The sequence below is a fragment of the Podarcis vaucheri genome, assembly GCF_965113315.1.
Source record: "Podarcis vaucheri genome assembly, chromosome: 12".
Classification (NCBI taxonomy): domain Eukaryota; kingdom Metazoa; phylum Chordata; class Lepidosauria; order Squamata; family Lacertidae; genus Podarcis; species Podarcis vaucheri.
The window spans coordinates 43,363,442-43,376,538 of record NC_138750.1 but is presented as its reverse complement, the minus strand read 5'-3'; the positions used below and the strand labels follow the sequence as shown (position 1 = coordinate 43,376,538).

At 41.6% G+C, this 13,097-nt stretch overlaps 1 protein-coding gene across 1 annotated transcript in view; it reads right to left on the bottom strand.

The window, feature by feature from the left end:
• The window catches only part of APBB1IP (amyloid beta precursor protein binding family B member 1 interacting protein), a 48,761-nt gene that overhangs the window by 28,071 nt on the left and 7,593 nt on the right, over window positions 1–13,097 (bottom strand). Inside the window, exon 2 of the mRNA XM_082193788.1 lies at window positions 2,428–2,499. Coding sequence (XP_082049914.1) covers window positions 2,428–2,499 — 72 coding nt within the window. The remainder of the gene's footprint in view (window positions 1–2,427; window positions 2,500–13,097) is intronic.

Sequence of the window (13,097 nt, the reverse complement as noted above, 5' to 3'; positions counted from 1 at the left end):
GGGGCAGGAAACTTTTGACTACAAGCCATTCTCCCCCTCCCCGCTTCCACAGCTCTGTTCAACCATCCCCCCCCCCCAAATCCCCAAGTCACTAACAAAACACAAACAAGTGAAATGTCATGCATTTCACATACTATCTAGTTTGTCTTAAGGTAAAAAAATAAAAAATAGAAATGTAAGATCCATGATTGGACCTCCTGATGTTGATATATCATTTTAAAAGCAACAGCTTCAGTTGCCAGGGCACTTGCAGGGTTTAAAAAATCCTTTCCCCTGTGCTGTTTCCCTGATTTAAACCATCTTCCACAAAAGAGCTGTTTGTTTCCCCAGCAAGATAAATAGCAGCTTAGAGGGCAGGTGGGGAGAGAAAACTGGGGAAACAGTGATGGTGGCCACTATCACAAAGCAGACTCAGTGTCAATATCTACATAGAAAAGGTTATTTATTAGTTTTCAAGCTATTCTATTTTCTCATTTACACCTAATCCATTATTAAGAAGCCAGAAACTTAATACAGTGGTACCTCTGGTTACGTACTTAATTCGTTCCGGAGGTCCGTTCTCAACCTGAAACTGTTCTTGACCTGAAGCACCACTTTAGCTAACGGGGCCTCCTGCTGCTGCCGCACCACACGATTTCTGTTCTCACCTTGAAGTAAAGTTCTTAACCCGGGGTACTATTTCTGGGTTAGTGGAGTCTGTAACCTGAAGCGTATGTAACCCGAGCTCCCACTGTAGTGAATTGGGGTTACTGTTCTGATAGCCAACACTCTGCCATTAAATCATAATGTTACAAGTCCGTGGGGTGCCTGGACTCCCCTTCTAATTCTGGGGTGCTAGATATTTATTGTTGCATGTTAAAATACAAGTCAGGATGAGTCATTAGCTGGGAAAATGGAAGTGGCTCAGTGCCGCCGCCCCCCCCCAAAGGTCAGTTAGTTTGAAAGACAAAAGGAAAGTTTAGGATGGAGTTTTTGCAGTGATGTTGTAGTCTGGAAAAGATCAGCAAGCTGGAGAGGGGGGATCAGAGCTACATTTTGGAGCATGTTTGATTTTCTCTTTTGAATCCAGGAGTGTGCCTATGGGAGAATCAAGGCCCTTTTGGAGTGGCAATGATCTGAACCCCTCCATGGCAGGCTCAGGTTATATATATCTGTGTCCATAAACCCTATGCCATAAAGACACCACAGTCTCCCCTGTGCCTCATTTCCAAAGGAAACATGAACCTTGGGTAGGAGCCTGGAGCCCTGGAATTTTGCACTGCTGTGGAGGTTGGGGTGGTATGAACAATATTTTATTTTATTTTATTGGTTTGCAAGCTCCTTCCAGCAGAATTCCTAATCTACAGAGTAAAATACAACTGACGGAACCTATCTGAACACCATAAAAAAATAATAATCAGAAATAAAGCTTTATGCCAAGGGACTCATATATAAAAACCGAAGTGGCAGGTTAAGTGCTTCAAGTTACACTTTCAAAATTTATGTAATTTGTGCCATAGATTCTTATTTTGCTACGTTGCCAGCATTCCGCTGAAGTCTAAAGGCCAACTTGACATTACAAAGGATATATGCGACCCATTTCCCAGAGGTTTCTTTTTCTAAAGGAAAAGCAGCCGCAGGACTTGGCAATCAGAAGCAGAAGAGAGGTGAGGTGGGCCATGGAGGGAATTAAACTCCCCTACAGGAAGGAAAGTAGCTTGGCGGAGGGGCAGGAGAAGGGTTTAACAGACAAATGGCTGAAAATGAAAGACACAAGGTCCCCTGTATACAGGGTCTCCCCACCCCCCACAAGGGGGAAAGCAGAATTTAGTGAACAAATATGTGCTCCAATGACATAGTAACATGTTTCTGCTATACAATCCCCCATTCCCACATAATGCATGCAGGGATAGTTATACAGTCGTACCTTGGAAGTCAAACAGAATCCGTTCCAGAAGTCCAATTGACTTTCAAAATGTTCAAAAACCAAAGCATGGCTTCTGCGTGGCTTCAGGAAGCTCCTGCAGCCAATTATAAGCCGTGGAAGCCCTGTCGGACGTTCGGCTTCCAAAAATAGTCCACAAACTGGAACAGTCACTTCCGGGTTTGTGAAGTTCAGGAGCCAAAACATTTGGGAACTAAGCTGTTTGACTTACAAGGTATGACTGTAGTGTCCTTTCTTTTTAAAAAATGTGGATAGGTGTGCTGGTCTAGCACAACAGGCATTGCGATGTTTTGCTTCAGCTGCAAAAAGCCTCTCGCGACTGGTACTGGTTATTTCATGGTTACATGGGGGCAGCAGATGAGGAATCAATCTCGGTATGTTGAAATAATTATATTTAGTAAGAAAGAACAACGATGAATGGAGACAGGAAGAAGGATTCTTTATTCCTTCTTTTTTACTTTCTTTTACCAGTTCTCCAAATAAGCTAAGAAAGCATAGCTTACCTGTGTCAGCAAATCCATTTCCCCCAATAAATCGCTGAACATCTGATCTATATCTTCACATGTTTCCTCCATCTGAAAAACAAAAATCAGGCAAGGGTGAGAGCAGTGAGCCTCAGTGCCTACCAAAAACGTCACAAACTTTTCTGCAACATAAAAGGGATGCCCTCAAGTTTCATTCTTTTACTACTAATTGTAGCTTTTCTCCTATTATTATTACTGAAATAAACCATTTCATTTTCAAAGCATTTTGATAAGACTAGTTGTTCTCAGCTATAGCCCCCCTCTAAGGCTGGTCACTGATCACCTATTCTGCTCTTGCAGTGTCATTTTCCTACTCCAAATAAATAATTTCCCACTTACTCAGCAGTCATCCTGATTTGTTCACACAAAGCTTACATCAAACCTAGATTTTATTTAGTCTTTATTGAACATTTGTTCTTATTTGTTTATAGAAAGGTTATAAATCGATGAGCGCTCATCCTAATTAGCATATGGGGTGTTTATATGTCTTCCTTTAAATCATTCATTCATTCCACGCCTTTCAGTGTATTTCTTAGTCACTTTCCTAACAGCAAAAAACCCATTTATTTTTTAAAGTGGATTTGTTGCACGAAGGCAACAGATCACTTAAGTCCATTCTAATTGCACAAACCTAAATTTCCCAGTACACTTGAATCCCTCCCACAAAATGCTGACAATCTGAAGGCACCCCAGCGTCAGAGTTCAGTAGAGCATGTAGCCCTCTCCTTTAGATCCAACATGACTTCACTGGCCATTGAAGAAGTTTGATTCATTGGAGACCACCACCCAAACAGTGTATGGAGAAATTTCCACAGAATATTCGATCTTTTCAATTCACCTCTGATGCTTACACTATTCTGTCAAAGAAATAAAAGTCAGCTTGCTGCCTGCTTTGTGGAGCGTACCCTTTCCAGCCAACATGCCTTGCTCAAAACAGTAACAAATGAGCAAAATTATCTCCTAGCAGGCAAGGAATACAGCAAAGGCTGCAGAATACTAAAGTACCAAAGAAAGCACACACCAGACACATGATTGTGACGGGGAAGATTGCATAAGTCATAACCTTGTTACTGTTACATGTGAGAATGACTCAATATACAGCCGGGTGGAAACTCGGTAGCAGGCAAAATCCCGCTGGAGCATGATTTCTGTTCTCATCCTGAAGCAAAGTTCTTAACCTGAAGCACAATTTCTGGGTTAGTGGAGTCTGTAACCTGAAGCATATGTAACCTGAAGAGTATGTAACCTGAAGCGTATGTAGCCCGAGGTACCACTGTGTGTGTGTGTGTGTGTGTGTGTGTGTGTGTGTGCGTGTGTATATATTCTGTAGCAAAAAAGCACTCTCACTTTCTTTGTAAATAAGGCGCAGAAGTGGCCTGGTTCACACTTTACACAAGGTCAGACTGTGAACAAGCAAATGCACATTTCTGGGGACAGAATTGCAGGTGCTTTGCTCCTGACTCATTCCAGCACCTACCATGCTGCTTTGTAATCTAGCAGCAGTTACAGACTTGGATTCCTGGTGTATCTGGCCATGCATGATACATGTGATCAAATGACAGTCAACTCTCATTATTTCACCCCCCTCCCCCATTGAAGACTTTGTAAAATGAAAAGAAAAAGAGGAAGTTAATGTCGGCATGCAAAATTCATAGCAAATACCGTCAAACCTCGGCTCTGTTTTCAGCTCTGTTTTCAAACAATTCGGCTCCCGAACGCTGAAAACCCGGAAGTAAATGCTCCAGTTTAACATTTTTCGGAAGCCGAACGTCTGATGCGACTTCCGCTGAGTGCAGGAAGCTCTTGCAACCAATCGGAAGCCATGATTCAGTTGTCCAAAGTTTTGGAAGCTGAACGGGCTTCTGGAACGAATTATGTTTGACACCCGAGGTTTGACTTTAGTTTTATCACCCGTTCTTATTTATCATTAATCACACACACATTTCAGAAGTGTGGGTGAGTTGGTTTATTTAAAAAGAATTCAAAAAGTATCCAGGAAAACAAGTTCAGGCTTGAATCCCAAGTAAGTCCCTTTTGAAATCAAATGGACTTCAAAATAAACATGGATTAGGATGAGGCTCAGAATAATTCCATGCTGCAAGGAAAAAACACCCCGACTTGATGAATGGTAGCTATTTATTCAACACTCTGCAATTGAGGATTCTAATTAGCTTCTCCTAGCCAACAGCTTTTTAACGCATTGCCAATTGTGAAGAAAAATTAACCAGTCTCTGATTAATAGGGAGCAGAATCACCCCGTTCTCTACTGGATAGAAACAACCTCAGCCATGAGTTTATGACTATTGCCCCTGTAACAAGAACGTTTTTGCAGCACAGCCCCCACAATGCCTCCGATTACCATAAATGAGCAGTAGGCGAAGGAACAGGCCAATGATCTGCGCTGATACGGTAATTGCTAGGGAGAGAAAGAGCCACCAAGGCCCCGCTAGGCATAGCTGACTAATGTGCAGTTCAAGCTGTTTAATATTTATGAGATAAATATGAGGTTATCAGTTGGGCAGCTCCGTTCTAAGAGGCCGCTTAAATTTAGAAGCATAACTGAAGTTTTGCACCACTGCGGCTAAAACGGCATTCTCCTCTTGCCAGCTAGGCTGCCCGTTGCCTGACAGAATCAGTCACGTTTCACCGAAATCCCCCAAATTACCAGGAATATGATGCACTGCATGGTGTCTCAAAAATTGGCACAGAAACATTCAGCAAGCCTTTGGGACTGCCCCCCTGTCTCTGTTTCTGTCTCTGCTGGGTAGGTGTTCACAGGCTAATAAATTCCTGTTAGTACCAGAAATTGGGTCAAGTACTATAGCCATGCAAGAGAATGCACAGACTCTAAGCACTGCTGCTTGATTCCTATAAGCCAATAAAATGGCCCAATGCAGTAACTTGTGGAAACATGCTATAATAATCATATTCTTTAATGCACATATTAGGCTTGGCCTTGGTTTCTTTAATAGAATTTCCCCATTCTCCAAATCCACACTAGAGGAGACAATCCTACCTCTGAACTACTACACCCCACACTTTTGCCTCTGCCTGGAAAGGTGTTTACAAAAAAAAGGGGGGGAGGGGGAGACATTCAGTGGTACCTTGGTTCTCAAACTTAATCCGTTCCGGAAGTCTGTTCCAAAACCAAAGCGTTCCAAAACCAAGGTGTGCTTTCCCATAGAAAGTGATGCAAAATGGATTAATCTGTTCCATACTTTTTAAATCCCCTAAAACAACAATTTAACATGACTTATATTATCTAACAAGAGCACTGATCCATAAAATGAAATCAATAAATAATGTGCAGTCACACAATCAATCAATCAGTAGCTGAACTGGGTTCCACACAGTCACAAAAAACAAAAACAGATCTCAAAATCAATAGCAAAAAAAGACAGACCTCAGCACAGAAGCGTGGTACTCAAAATGGAAGAGTGGCACTCAAATCAGAAGCATAACACTCAAAACGGAGCACGTTTGACTTCCAAGAAGAGTTTGCAAAACAGAACACTTACTTCTGGGTTTGCAGTGTTTGGGTTTCATGTTGTTTGAGTACCAAGGCATTTGAGAACCAAGGTATACCACTGCAGATGCAGTCATACATGCTAAGGTACTAATGGTAGCAAAGTGCTGAGGAACTGATAGAACTGATGGAACTAACATTCTTCTTTTTCTCCAAATGACCACAGCACTCCACAGCATGGCACACATACAGAATTTGCTTCTTGTACATATAGATCACCAATATTTTTTAAAATTCCTCCAGAATTTGGAGCATGGTGCTTGGCTCAATCTCATGCGATAGGACAGGAACCAACCATGTTCCAAACCAGCCTTTGCCAACTTGGAAGGCTGGAATCCAGGTTGATGAAGGCTGTTTTAAACTGAAATGAGTTTTAAACAATGCGGAAGCATTTCCAGATAATCACACCATAGCATACTTAACCTAAAGGTTTGTTAAATCACTATGAATAATTAGTAGGATTACTGAAGTACAGAAAGTGCAGTACTATACATCTGAAAGCTAGCGTGAAAAATGCGTCTCCACTTTCTAACACCACTTCCAAGGTATTCATTGTTAAATTTATGCCAGGATATACTTTATGGCACTCGTGGGTGTGATTTAGTGAGACAAAAAACAATTGATTTTATGATTTAGTGAGACAAAAAAATGGTTTCATTTCATAAACATTCATCGCATTGATTCTTATCAAATAAACACCACTTATCACATAAGATAAATACAAAACAGATGGACCATCAGCAGCTGTAATTTCTGGCACACCAAAACTGATTAGCATGACATCAAATAAAAGCATGCCCTTCAGGCAGGTTGGTTTTATAGATATTTGGGGATTGTTATTTATATTAAATGGCAACATGAGCTTCGAAGTATATTTGTAATAGGAGAATTTGATAACGTGGCATGTTGCCCGCTTTCCTAGATCTTGTTTATTAATAACATGTAACAATGCCTTGAATTTGATATTGTTTTTACAAGACTAACGTTGTCGATTATGCCCCTACTCCACTGAAGGAATTAGATAAATCTGCCAAACTGGAGCTGTGAAGCAGCAGCAGGTCGGGGCAGGGAACGAACATGGTACAGTACAGTTTCCTTTTTAATCTGCTTGATGGGAGACAAGATGCAAGAAAGCAAAGGTTCATCTAGGCAACAGCTCCCAGTCCTTCTGATCTGGCACCACGGCACACAACAAAGAGTGTGGGAACAGAAAAGTACCTTGTCCCCAGAGAAGCCATGCTATTAGTATGGAGAGAGCCAAACAGCTAGTCCTGCTGCAGTCTTTATTAACAATGGTGATCATCAGCAACCATTATGGACTGAAGCATCCTGAATATTTACCCTGTGGGAGATCAGTAAGTGCTGAAGCTGCTCTTGATCCTCAACATGAGGTCTCCCTGGATGAGCCCTTAGCAGTATTGCTGAAGTACTCTTGTCTGCCATTACAATGGCTACATAAGCACGAATGCAAATCTGTTTCTCAACAGCGAGCCACCCAATTTGTGCAATGCCATGGTCTATTACACACCCAATCTGCATTGTAGATGGGTGCAGTGGTGGTGGTGGTGGCGGCTGTTTTTGTCTCATGTTGAGGTGCTGTTGACAATGAATAGGCATATGCCACATTTTCCTTCATTCGAGCTGGTTGCATTCCATTTCGAAATCTTTCACCCTCCAACAGTGTTGATTCTACCACGGTACAGATGGGGAAATGTGTGCCCATCCAGGCATTGTTGAATAGCTCCCACCATCCCTCATCGTTGGCCATGCTCACTGGGGCTGATGGACGGAAGTTGCTGTTAGCTGGGAGGGTAGTCACTGCTGAATAGTAAGAACAGACTCGCTCTGTCCAGGTTCCAAATTCTGTTCAAAGAACTGGAAGTGGGAGTCATTTCAAGAAAAGGGGTGCAGAATTTCACACATACAGGAAGGAGGGTTTTTCTTCTTTCTGAACATTACTGCCAGGAAGAATTCTGGATTGTTGACAGAGCTAGAAAAATATTTAAAAATCTGAGGTGAGGTAATACCCCAATGAGCAGCACTGGGAGTGGCAATTTCAAGAGTGATAGTTGAAACCTGACCACAGAACCACATTGTGTTCTATTAAAAACAAAAACCCATCTATTTATTTAACAGAATTTGTAGACTGTTTAATTCTAAAATGGAACATCTTTAAAGCAGTTTACATAAAATAGTGTGAATAGTTACGAAATTACAGATAAAATCAACAAATCAACACACACACACATATATAGACACACACACACTTATTAAAAAACATTAGTAATGCCACTAATATTAAAGTAATTTGAAAACAAGTATGCATAAAATTGCATGTCTGGGTAGACTTGACAAAAGTGGTCAAGCAGGCACATCAGAGTCAAAGGTGATCCTTCAAGTAAACTGGTCTCAAACTGTTGAGGTTTTTATATACCAATAACAACACTTTGAACCTGGACCCGTAACAGGTCAGCACCCAGTTCAGATCTCTGAGCAGAGGTGGAATATGTTGACAGAATCTGACTCTTGTCAGCAATTGTGCTGCAGCATTCTGCACTAGCTACAGTTTTCCGGCTCAACCGCAAGGGAAGCCCCACATAGTATGCAATGCAGTACGGTAATCCATTCTTGAAGTTACCAATGCCTGATATAATGCAATCAAGCTATATCAGACCAGTAACAGTTGCAACTGCTGCTACAGCTGAAGCCGACACATTATTTCACTAATGCGCCACAGTAAAGAAGTGTCTTTAAAAAAAGGAAGTGGTTCTCTACTAAGTATCTCGGTGACTCAAGTTTCTGACTGTTAATGAGTAAACAGGCTTAAATCTTTGAACAATTTGTAACAGGAAAAACTAAAGGTCATTTTAAATTTTGACAGAAAACATGAAAAAACAGAGGAGGGAATACTTTTTTCAAAATGAATAGAGGTGGTGTAGGAACAGTGCATATCAGACTGCTTTTATTTAAACAAAAGGGTATGAAAAAAGTAGTATTAATAATACAGCCACATCAAGGAAGATGCTTCTAATGGATGCAGAAAAGACGACTCTTTTCCACATTAACTTTTATCCCATAAGGGTGGGGAATAACTGGCCTGCTAGCCTAAATAGGTCCAGCATGGGTCCTATTTAGCCTGTGAGGCCATTTCCCCGCCTGCCCCACACCCTGATGTCATATGTGATATTAGGATTGGGGCAGCTAGGGACATGGCCTGTCAGTACAGAGGTGTCAACCTTGAAGTGTGCTCCAAATTGTGCAGTGGCAAGGGAAGCTTCCTGTCCTGCTAATCAGCTGACTGACACAGAGCTGGGATTGGCTGAACAACTGGGGAACAGGAAGGACAATACAGCTGGCCCCTGCCCAAAGTGGGGATATGGCAAACTCCAATGGGCTAAACCTCCTATCACTTCAAGCCTTGTGGGGAACTTGGTCACACAGTAGATCCCTGCAGGCTTGGAGTCACTTGCTATCAGCTGATAGGTGGCAACGTCAAGCCTTACTTGGCTAGGCTGTCCCTATGCACCACAGCTTGCAATGGTTCAAAGGAAAAACTGGTCCTCTGGTGCCATAGTAATATCAGGTGATTGACAGGCGATGGGGCACCACCCACCTGTGATGTGGCACACTGGGATTGGGGGAAACCAGGAGTCTAGCAATTCTTAAGAATAGGCAGATTCCTTCTTTTTCTTCTTCTTTGGCGATCACTCGTAGCTGAGTAAGACTGTCTTCCATAAACACGGTTTTAACAATGAGTCCGTAAGTGACTGTGGAGGCCAATTCTGGAGCCACACGTCCTTCCACATTGGGGACATTGGTTTCTGGGTAGGAGTTGATCACGGTGTGGATTTGCCAAGTGTGCCTTTCTCTTAGCACATTTCTCCATTGTGTCCTGAGTTCGAGTGTCTTCAAAGCCCACGACACCTTTGGTAAAGGCTGTTCTCCAACTGGAGCGCTCGCAGGCCACTGTTTCCCAGTTGTCAGTGTTTATACTACATTTTTAAAGATTTGCCTTGAGACAGTCTTTAAACCTCTTTTGTTGACCACCAGCATTACACTTTCCATTTTTAAGTTCGGAATAGAGTAGGTGCTTTGGAAGACGATCATCAGACATCCGCACATGACCAGTCCAACAAAGTTGATGTTGAAGAATCATTGCTTCAACAATGGTGATCTTTGCTTCTTCCAGTACACTGATATTAGTTCGCCTGTCTTCCCAAGTGATGTGTAAAAATTTTCAGACACCCTGTTGATGGAATCTTTCAAGGAGTTGGAGATGGCGGTTATAAGTGGTCCATGTTTCACAAGCATATAGTAAGGTTGGTACTACCATAGCTTTGTAAACAAGCATTTTGGTTTCCCTGCGAATGTCTCAGTCCTCAAACACTGCACTTCAATCGGGAGAAAGCCGCACTCGCAGAGCTCTTCACCTTTAATAGGCAGATTCAAAGCGCAGGTGAATGTTTATCGATACACAGTTTTATACTACAAATACAATTAATTGACACGGCCAAAGTTATGACCTATAGTTGTGAAGTGTTAAGGAGCAGGAAAAAAAGGGCTGCTCCCCTCACCTTCCACCCTACATGGACTTTGTCTCCATGTAAAAGCGGGGGGGGGGGGATCCAAAAGGAAACTTTGTACAACATTGCATTTGAAATGTGTTGCAAGAATTTATTTGAACACCAAAGCACATGGCTGAAGCTGCTGCTCATGCAGTAACTGCCTGAACCTCATATTTCCCCCTACACACATTTAATTTATTATAGCAAGCAACATAAAAGAAAACCTTAGCCGACTTAAGATGAACAGACCAACATAAAGTGTAAGATATCCAGTTATCCAGCTTAGTAATGCTGTAAACTTATAAGCACTTACAAAGGACTAAGTCCCACTGAACACAATGGGACTTACTTCTAAGTAAACATGCAGAGGATTGTGCTGTAAAGCAACTAATTTTAAAAGGGAGGCAGGGGGCTTAATTTAACTCCATGGTTTAACTGACAAGATTTACCAAACAGATTCATCCATTTTATTTTTAAAAAATCATAAAAGTTTTTGCATGGAATGAAATGGAAGGTGATGTCACTGGCTTAACAAAAAACAAATTATTAAAATGCCTACTGTTCAATAAGCAAAGCAAAGACTATCTGAATGGCCTTGCAGTAAATAACCCTTGGCTATATTCCCCACACATTAATAAGAATACAAACTATTAAACTTTTTAATGGGTACACAATTATTGATAATGCTCCATAACAGATATACAGGAAGCCTCATTATCGAATATTGATTTTTCTTCCTTAACTGTTATTTAAGCACCAATAATTTAGCAAAACTATTCAATTCATTTGCAAATATCACCTGTGCTGAGGGGGGTAACTACATGTCATGTGTTTTGCAGCTCCAAAGCCTTTTTTTTTTTTAAAGGAAAGCAGCTGGCAAACTGAAAAGGAGAAAAAGGGAACAGAAAAAGGGTTAACAGCCACTCCCCCTTAGTGCTTATCCACTCAAAATTACTGGCACCAAAGCTGTTTTCTTTTCAGATTACTCTATTATACCAGTTTACACATAACATGTAGTTAGCTCCTGATATTGCAGCTGCAGCTGCTTTGCCCCAGCAGGAACAGCACAGCAAAATTATTAATTAGCTTTACATGGGATTAACTGAGCAAAAAAACCCCCCAAATCTTGTGATTCAGGAGGCCTGCACGTGACTGATAAGAGAGGCATGGGAGAGAATATTCAGCAGTTTCTGCAGTGAAATTTTGCCATATTCAACTATCTTAAAGGAACAGTTGTCTATAGTCTGGAGGGTATTCTAATTCAGAGCAGCGCAGCATACAATTGCAGCACAAAGCACCTCTGCAGTCAGTGATGTAAAACAACAGGTTTGCCCCAACATCTGTTTTAACATTTCTGTGTGCTTCCTGTTCGATAGGGGTGGGGGAAGGACTGAAGGAACACCTTCAGTTAAGTTTAATTAGCAATAATTATATTTAAAATGAACCATACCTGTATAAATAAAGTAATTAAAAGAACAGTTCAGGCAGGAAACAATCACTCAGGAAGACAATGAATAGCTGCTTTTTCATAATCAGAAATCATGTAAGGCAGAAATAGCCTCCCAAACATTGTGGACTACAATTCCCATCATCCCTGACCATTGCCAGGTTGACTGGGGCTGATGATAGTTGGAGTCCTAGTTGGAGTCCACAACATTTGGAAGGCAACTTATTTGCTGTTCCTTTATCCCTGCTCTCGCCCTCCATGTGTTCATAGGCTGCTGTAGTAACTTTCTTGCCATCTAAATGGTGTGCAAGTAAATGCCTACCCACTGTTTCCCTTATAGCTAATAACCTAGTAGTGGTAGTATTAGTAGTAGTAGTATTTAAATCTATATACTGCCCTTCATCCTAAACTCACAGGGTAGTTTACAGTATAAAGTTGTTTTAAAATACACTGCTTACGCACTCCCCCCACAATTTTAACCTATGGCAAATTTCGGTTTACCTCTTATCTGTGTAATCTAATCAAAGTGGAAGCAGATTAAGGGGTTGCCCCTTTAGGATTGCAGAGCTATGTGTTCAAAGCAATGTCCTTCCATCTGCCACTTCCCAGAGTTTGCTTCTAGCCCAAGGACTAAAGAAGGCAAAACAGAAACAACAAAAAAAAGTTTCTCCTTCTAAGATGTTTATCCTCCCCCTTTGAAGTAAAAGTTCACATTGTTGTTGTTTAACCATTAAAAAGTTATGCCTCTCTCTTTGATTGGTAGACAAGATCCTCCCACACCCCTCCTGTGGCTCACTGGATCAACGGTTAGTTAACTGCTCTCATCAGTTCTCCCTGCAGGGAGCCTCAAATCCTCACCGGTGCACTAAACAGTGCACAGTCTTATCTTGAAATGCAGCCTTTATTCCCTGAGATCTGACAGAAGGAAGGGGAGAGAGGGCAAAGCCAGCTTGGGGGAGGGGGGGTCCTTTTATGTAACTGTCTTTGCGTGAAAGTATAAAGCACACATCCTCACAATGACCGGTGATTACCGTCATTAAAGCCACTTGCATCCATTCTACAGGAACACAAAATACCGTTTTTTTCGCTCTATAAGACGCACCAGACCACA